The sequence below is a fragment of the Lactuca saligna genome, chromosome 7 (genome assembly GCF_052625555.1).
Source record: "Lactuca saligna cultivar CGN05327 chromosome 7, ASM5262555v1, whole genome shotgun sequence".
Classification (NCBI taxonomy): domain Eukaryota; kingdom Viridiplantae; phylum Streptophyta; class Magnoliopsida; order Asterales; family Asteraceae; genus Lactuca; species Lactuca saligna.
In genome coordinates, this window is record NC_136423.1 from 56,586,962 (window position 1) to 56,595,790 (window position 8,829).

The window sequence follows — 8,829 nt, forward strand, 5'->3', positions numbered from 1 at the left end:
AATATAATCATTTGTTGCCGAGGGCCAAATCTCGGTCTTGCATACAAGTACCAGGGGCTAGATCCTAGTCTTTCATATAACTACCAGGGGACAGATCCTGGTCTTTCATACAAATGCCAGGGGCCAGATCTAGGTCTTTCATATAATATGTTGGAGTTTTATTCAAAAAACTAGTTTCGAAAACATAATATTTAGGAACGGAAGACTTGATCATTTTTGAATAACATAAACAAGTTTAAACCCATAAAGGATCATATTACAAAGTTTGGAAAGAAAACAAGCACCAAAGAAGAAGATGAAGAAAACTATAACCTTTGTAGTTATTTGGATCCTCTTGGGAGGCTTGGAAATTGATGAAGAATGCAGAACTTTAGAGACTCCAACAATGAATCAACTGGATGTAGAATGGTAGTTCCTTTGTCTAAAACTCTTAAGCTTTATGTTCTTATCAAAATAAGAACATAAAGAGAGAATCAAGAAGCAAGCAATCTTCATGTGTTCTTAAAAAAACTAGAGAGTGTAACGTCCTGAAAACCACAAGGTAAAAATTTCATTTTTGACATAATCAAAACACCAATTCTCTTTTACTATTTAGAAGTATATCATAATAAAACAGTTATCAGAGTACAATCCCAAAAACACTAAGTTGCAGAAAACATGGGTGTATGTGCTGCGATCAAGTCGGGCCCTTCCCTTTTGAACTGGAAGTACCTGAAACCATAAGCAGCAACTGTAAGCACAAAGCTTAGTGAGTTTCCTAAGATACCACATACCATACATATCTTACATATCATACATACAATAGAGAGTGCTATGTGATAACCATAGTCTTGCCATTGTGCCAAGAGCCGTATCATGGTCTTTCCTTTCCAAGCCGGGGGCTAGTACCCTGGGTCTTATAGAAAAGTGCCAAGAGCCACCTCCAGGTCTTCCATGCAAGCATCATAAAGACAACAAGCATACAATCTACAACTAAAAATCTACTTAATTGCAGGGTCAGAACCCTGGTCTTGCATATAGATTTTCCAGGAACCACCTCTGGGTCATTCATTCAATGCCAAGGGCCACCCCTTGGTCTTTCAACAATACATAAGCCAATGGGTCGACATTGGTGCCTTCGACCCATAGATATAGTGAGGAGACTCACCACGAACCAAGATAATCGAACACTAGAACTACTGCTACCAGAGACCTTGCACTGACATCATCAAATAACATTCCATCAATAATTGATTCTCGACCCAATCAAGAATTCTAGCCCAAATACCAACCTTTTACCCCTTTCCTTATTTTGCCAAAAATCCAAGGACCAATCCACTAGCATCACAAGCCCAAATCCCTTAGATGGCACCACAAGGCCCAATAAGGCCAAATATCCAAATCAGGCCCAAACCCATCATGGGCCTAACCTAAGAAGGCCCAATATCCTAAGAGGCCCAAAATATCCAATGGTGAACCCTGGTCAAACTTCTGGTCAATGGTCTGAGGTCAAAAAGTCAACGAATCAAGAAAACCCAACAGACTGAGTACGCCTCACGTACTCAGTTGGTACGCTCAACATACTACAACTTGGCTCAGTACGTGCCACGTACTAGGAGGTATGCCCCGCGTACTCACTCTACCTACAACCAGCTTAAAAAATGTCTTAATCCCTTAATCCAAAACGTCCAATGCCCAGATCTAGTTCCAAAACATGCATTAATCCATAAATTTGTGAACTTTGAGCTTTTGCATGGCTCAATGGGTCCCAAATACAAGTTATTACTTTACCACTTCAACAAATAGGCTAATACACATGCATGGGTTGATATCAACTATCAAGATCGCAGTTTTATGCATTAAGGACACCTAAAAGGTCCAGATCTAGTGTCCAAACTCTTGGGGAAAGCTCAATCTCATAAATACAAACCAAAAGGGACCAAAATGTGCCATAAACCACCCCAAACAAGATCTAACCAAATAGATGCCAAGATGAGAGCTTTTTACCTTCAATAGGTTGAAAAAGATGAGAAACTTTTGGATCTACAAGCCCCACTCCAAGTGATGATCCTTCAACAACCTTCAATCTCTTCAAAATGTTAAGAACACTCCAAAATCACTCACAAGAGCTTAAGAACTCCAAGATGGTGGCTAAGGGTCGAATATTAGGGTTGAGGAGGCATGTAGGCTGATAAGGAACAAGGCTCAAAAATAAATGAGGCTTAAATAGGGGTAAAACCCTATAATTAGGGTTTCTTACTGATAGGAGTATGCCCGCATACCCTTTAGTACTCTGACCTACTATAAAAGAACCCACGATAGGCCATGCACTACGCCCTGCGTACACGACGGGTACGCCCCGCGTACTCGATGAACCTTCACAAAACTTTAACTTAATTTGACCATAATTCCTTCGTTCTAAGTCCGTTTTCGATGAACTTTATATCCACTGAAAGGAGATGAGAAGTCCTACACTTCTATAAACTCACCCTTGCATTAAAACTTCTTGAACAAAAACCCAAAATTCATAAAGGCCCGAACTACCAAATTATGGTTATACCCTTGGGCTCTGGAACACAACTGAACTCTCGGATCACCTAATCTATAATACCCACATCCGAAAAGGGCTAATTTTCTTCTTCCCAAAGGCCCTAAGCCGTAAGATAACTAATGATCGGGCCACGACCTTGAATAATGAAGCGATTCGAAAACGAGTGTTATAGAGAGAGTAAGATGAAGAGAGCAAATTTTGAATTTTTTGCATAGGTTAAGACAAGAGAATGAAAGCCTCACTTTATATAGAAAATCTTTGGTCCATAAGTTCTTAACACTTTAAGAACCCATACCTCGAAAGCCTATGTGCTCCCATGCTTCAAGCCATGCCTTTCTTTTGAATAAATTAATCAAAAGACCATCACTCCCTATTTTAATCATATTGTTCATGCTTGTATTTTTAGAGGAGTGTTCTTTTCATTAAACAAATGAAGACTCCGTACTCTCTTTTGTCTAGCCATATTTTAAAATTATAAAGGCAAATGAAGACAAAATTCTTTTATATAGACTTTAACTTTTTGGTAAAAGACAAAAGAATTTATCTCGTCCAAAATGTCATGCATGAATTATTAATTCATACCATATGAATTATATAACATGTTACTTGCTAATGAAAATTATAATTTCCTAGAAATAAATAAATTCCAAAATAATTATAAGAGTTCATTGAATATTTATTAAAATCAATTTCTAATAAATAATCAATTATATCAAGTTGTTGTTAGTGTGATCCTTTAGTATCATATGTTAATTAGAAATATCACTCTAATATGATTCTTGGGCATACTAGATCTTTCATAATTTTCACAAGGCATCTAGCGTTCTACACAACAAGCAATAGGCCGACATTGGTGCCTTCGACCCATGGATCTAGTGAGTAAACTCAACTCAAACTGCTAAAAATCAGATAAACACTCGGACTGCTGATCCAAATAATCACCGCACTAATCAATCAAATAAAGCCCCAATTAATAATTGGGCCATAAATCATAACTAGGAATCTGATTCATTTGTACAACTCCCAAGGTAAAAGACCATTTTACCCTTTCCTCACTTGGCATGATAACCAAGGCCTAACCTAATGGCACCAAAAGCCTAATATGACCTAAACTCCTTAAATGATACCAAAATCCCATCATGGGCCCAAATCCAAGAAGGATCAAATCCTAATAATTAAGCCCAAAGTCAGAAGGACTAGTGGCCCAACAAGGCCCAAAACCCTAGTAGTCCAAATATGGCCTAAAACCCAAAAGTCAATTAAAAATCCAATGGTTGTTGAGTTCACCCGGCGTACTCAGACTTACGCCCAACATACGCCTTCTTTGGCCAGTACGCACAATGTACAAGTTGGGTACACCCAGTATACTCCATAGTCAACCCAAATCACCATTAAGGGCTTAATCGGTTAAGCTACTATGTCCAATTCTTAAATGTGATCCTAAATGATGTTTTAAAACGCAAAGTTGGCAACTTTACTCCTTTGCATGTCTTATTGGGACCCAATACTCAATAAAATCCATAATAAGCACCCAAACTCATGCATGGTCCAATATAACTCATCAAGATTGTGTTTTTATGAACAAGGGCCTCAAAAATGCTAAGATCAATCATCTGTATCTTCTGGAGTAGCTCATACTCCCATGCATGACTTCAAGGACCATAAGAAGCACAAAAATAAGCCCTAACTAGATCTAAGAAAATGAACCATCAAGTTAAGAGCTTTATACCTCAGAAAGCTTTCCAAGTTGATGATGATTCTGGATCCACAAGCTCTAGCCACGCCAATACAACTTCCAAGAGTTCCTTTTCCTTCAAAATCACCAAAAACACCCTTAAAGCTCACTTCTAAGCTCAAAACACTAAAAGGGCAATTAGGGCTTCATTCTTAGGGTTTGGAGAGGTGGAGGTTGGTCATAGGAATGTCCAAGAGTGAATTAAGGTGTTTAAATAAGGCACAAACCCTAAAAATTAGGGTTTGCCTCTGGTGACCGTATACCCTACATACCTCCATGTACACCCAACGTACATGGGTTTCCTCCACGACCAACTTCGACCTAGTACGCCCAACGTACTCGGCTAAGGACTAAAACCACCAATCTTTCGAAAGCCATGACTTCTTTTTTCTAAGACCGATTTCGACGTTCTTTATATCCACAGAAAGGTAATGAGAAGCTCTACAATTCTATCAACTCTCCTTTGCCTTAAAACTTCCTGAGCTTAAATCCAAAATTCATAAAAGGCCCAAACTATCACTTTATGGTTATACCCTTGGGCTGCAAAACACAAATCGAACTCTTGGATCACCTAATCTACATTATCCACATCCAAGGCGTCTAAATCTCTCCTTCCCTAAGGTTCATAGCTTTATGATAACTGATCTTCAGGTCACGACCCCGAATTAGGAAACGATTTGAAACAGGGTGTTACAATTTCAAAGTATAATGCTTTATTACGAAAAAGATTAACATCTAAAATGTTCTGTTGTTTAAATTCCCTCATTCCCTTATTTTTTATTTCTTATTTGAGCATCGAACTTTGAATCGTTTTATAATATCTTAATCTTTAGTAATAACTATTTACTGTTTCCTTTATTCAACCCGTGTAATACATACGTTTTTTAAATAATCGTATTTTTTAATAGAAGTAGAGATTATATATAGAAGTAACATTGAAAACCCGATGTTTATTTAAAGAATAAATTTTGTTACCTTCAGACAAAAAGATTACTTTCACTTTCAAAGACAATTTCCATTTTATGTATGTTTTGTTATAATTAACTATGTATTTTTTGTATGATCTTAGTTATTTTAATTTATTAACCATATAGGTTTTTAGCATAGTTTATGCTTTACAAAATTTCACCAAAAAACTAAAAGCGGGACAAATTTGTTTTGTAGATATTAAGTTATATCGGACTTGAACCCTTAATTTCAAAGAAAAAGAACAACACCGATACTGTTAGATACAAACCCTTTAGGAGATATTAAGTTATTCATAACTAGACTTCCACTGTGAGAATTAAATTCATGAATGCGTATGGGCTCCTCATAAATCCCGTAACCAATGCACAGAGGGAGCCGACCAAATGAAAAATAAATAAATTAAAAGCAATACCAATAAATTTGCTACTATCTAAAAAAAGTTTGAAATTCTGTATCTGCCCTTCATTAAAAATACATCTTATAATATTGTTCAAGTCAAAGACGTAATGTGTATATAGTCGACAATATTAAATACGGACTTTATGAAACTTTTGTCATATAGCTGCTATAATTTCAGAGATGATATCTGCCAAATCATAAATAACATAAGAGAGACCCTTTTTACCTATAGTATCTGTAAGTTCACAAATGTCGTATGATAAACGAGATTTCCGAGACCATTTTCGCATATGGAAATTAGAGTGTTTTTCAGATGTCATCTATGAAATTCTCACCTATAACTATAACTCTTTTCGTTTAAACCCCTTTATACTAAACATATTTTTGGCAGATGACTTCCATCATTTCGCAAATGGTCTTCCAGTTGTGTAGATGCAATTTGCAAAATTGATTGTTATTTTGGTGATTTGACTAATTCTTTATATTTCTCCTTTATTTTTAAGGAATCATTTTTTGAAGTTTTTTCTTGTGTGGTAGGATCATCGATGACCATTTTAACGGTAAAAATGGAGCTTCAGATTATGAAAAGGAAGTCTTTAGACTTCATTTTTATAACGTGAAGCTTCCTTTTACTATAAAACTGGTCGTTAAAGATGTACATCAATAATAATAATAATAATAATAATAATAATAATAATAATAATAATAATAATAATAAACTCTAAACAATGTTTTTTTTGAAAAGTGAATTATGAACAATGTTACATAAAAAAGAGTAAATTCATAGGACTGTTGTTTCGTAGTAATATGTTTATTATTTTTAATTGGGACCATACAAAACGATGATGCATTATAAATTTAACATTGCTCTTCATCATATCATTATGGGACATAATGAAATTGATAGTTATGGCAGTGATGCCATATTTAAAAAAAAAAAAAAAAAAAAAAAAAAAAAAAAAAAAAAAAAAAGTTAATTTAAATAAAACTCCAAATTTCATTAATTTAAATGTACCTCATTACTTAAAAAAATATATATATATATATATATATATATATATATATATATATATATATATATATATATATATATATATATATATATATATATTTATATAAACATCATTAATTAAAAAAAAAAGTCGTACAACGGATTTGTTTCATTGTTTACTTGAACAAATATAAGCCCAAAAAAAATTCAATACTTATCATATTTTGTAATTCCCCTTTATTTGTTTCATTTGGTGTGTTTTGTAGCCCAACAACAACCCAAATAACAAACTGAACTCTTAACCTAAAACTTTTAAGTTTGACATGTTATCATGCTACCCCAACGCCATTCTCATTTTCAAACACTTTTATTAAGTCATGTGTTAAGTCAAATGTGTCATTTTTCTACCTTAGACGAAATATAAATTAACTTAAAACAAAGAAACAAAGATTACGAAAATTAAAAACAATAAACTTCTTTTGGATCTTAATATAAACATAATCATATTACGAAGCTTACATATCTTTTACAATTCCATCGATTTCACATCATTTTTTTTTTTTTTGAAAGAAGCTTCTTTTTTTTACTTTTACCAATTGCTTGTAGTATCCGCATCACGTGACTGATAAAAATCATCCGGTTTCACTATGTTCACATCCTCAAATTCATTGTCATCTGAAAGTAATAAAAAAACCGATTTATATTTTTTTAAACAAAAAATGCAAACTATCTTTCATATATATCAATTTAAGCAACAATGTTTCACACTTTATACATATGATAAAGATACAGAATAAACAAAAGCACAAAGGAAACAAAACCTTTTCTCAACACAAGTGCCACAACAGCATCATTTTCAACCTTAAAACACATTGAAGATAAAATGTCAAGAAAATGTATGAACAAAGGACTTAGTAAATATCAAGATTTATATTTGAAAAGAAGTCTGAATACCTTTTGATCTGCTAAAGTCTTGGAATCATCTAAAACTTCTCCACTTGCTACTAAAATTAGGCGTTGATCATTAATTGGTTGATCGATTAAGTCATGCAGCTTTTGCTTAATGTCTAGAATTTTCTCAGTTGCATCACATTGAAGAAAGTAAGTTGTTTTATTGCGCTTAACACGAATGTACATAGCCTATAAGAGCAAAATAAAGAAGTTTATTTGTAAATCTAATCATATCAAAATTCAAAACAAATACAACAATTAAACTTCTACTGTAATTCTATATCCAATACCCATGAAGAAAACCTAGATTACGATCACCAAAACGTTAAAAGATGAGAAGCCTCATGAACAATCTCTTGATCTAAGATAAACTCTTTGCAATAAGGAAAACTCAAAAGGTTGGATCTTTGAATGAAAGTAAGTTCCTTTACATCAAGAAACTTCCGATTTGATAATGGAAAACAGATCGTTACGCTTCTTCGATCGCTTATTATAGAGATTGCTACAAGCCAATTGATATCGCACAGATTTACCCTAGAAACATCGCTTACGATAATTAAACTTCAAAATTAAGAGCGTATTTGGAGACTAATGTAATTTAATTGTGTGGAAATGGAATTGTAGCAAACTGATACCAAAATTTTTAACAAATTGAACTTAAATCTGGTTATAGCCCTAAAGTTGAACGCACACGGTCGCAAGTAGTCATAACATTGAATATCTAAAAAAGTGGATCAAGGAACAAAGAACGCAGTTTAAATGAAGAGATGAATACGAACCATTTGAATGCTTTCAGAGTTCGCCGACGATCTGGAATGTTGGTAAAGTCGCCGGAGTCGATGAGTTTTACTTTTTCTCTCAATTCTAAAAAAAGATAAGCCCCGATTCTCAAAACTTCGTTTTTACCCCCCAAAGAAAAAGTAATTTCATTTAACCCCTAAATCAAAAAAGATTTTGGGCGTAATGATTGTTAAACAAAGTTAAAGTCCCCAAAATTGAAGGGTTTTTTTCAAAATAGAACTTATATTTACGATTTATTTCTATTTAAACCAAAATTTTTACTTTTTTCCTAAAAAGGCCACATTTTTTAGAATCCTTGTTATTTAGAAGGGATAACCGGTTGACTAAGTCAATAGCCAGTATCATATGAAGTACGAACGTATCCCTCCATAATACATGTGTTTCTTTTCTTCTACACTTGTTGCTAGGTTTCATTCGTTGCGCTTCAAGATACACAAGTCAATATGCAAAACT

At 34.0% G+C, this 8,829-nt stretch overlaps 1 protein-coding gene across 1 annotated transcript; it reads right to left on the reverse strand.

Moving 5' to 3' along the window:
• Positions 1-7,083: 7,083 nt before the first annotated feature.
• On the reverse strand, positions 7,084-8,473 carry LOC145005435 (Ubiquitin-like superfamily protein). Its single transcript, XM_078964516.1, has 4 exons — positions 8,355-8,473; positions 7,579-7,764; positions 7,446-7,485; positions 7,084-7,299 (listed from the first exon to the last, which is right to left on the reverse strand). The coding sequence occupies exons 1-4, from the start codon at positions 8,355-8,357 to the stop codon at positions 7,214-7,216; spliced, it is 315 nt and encodes a 104-aa protein (XP_078820642.1). The 5' UTR covers positions 8,358-8,473; the 3' UTR covers positions 7,084-7,213.
• Between the last annotated feature and the right edge of the window lie 356 nt (positions 8,474-8,829).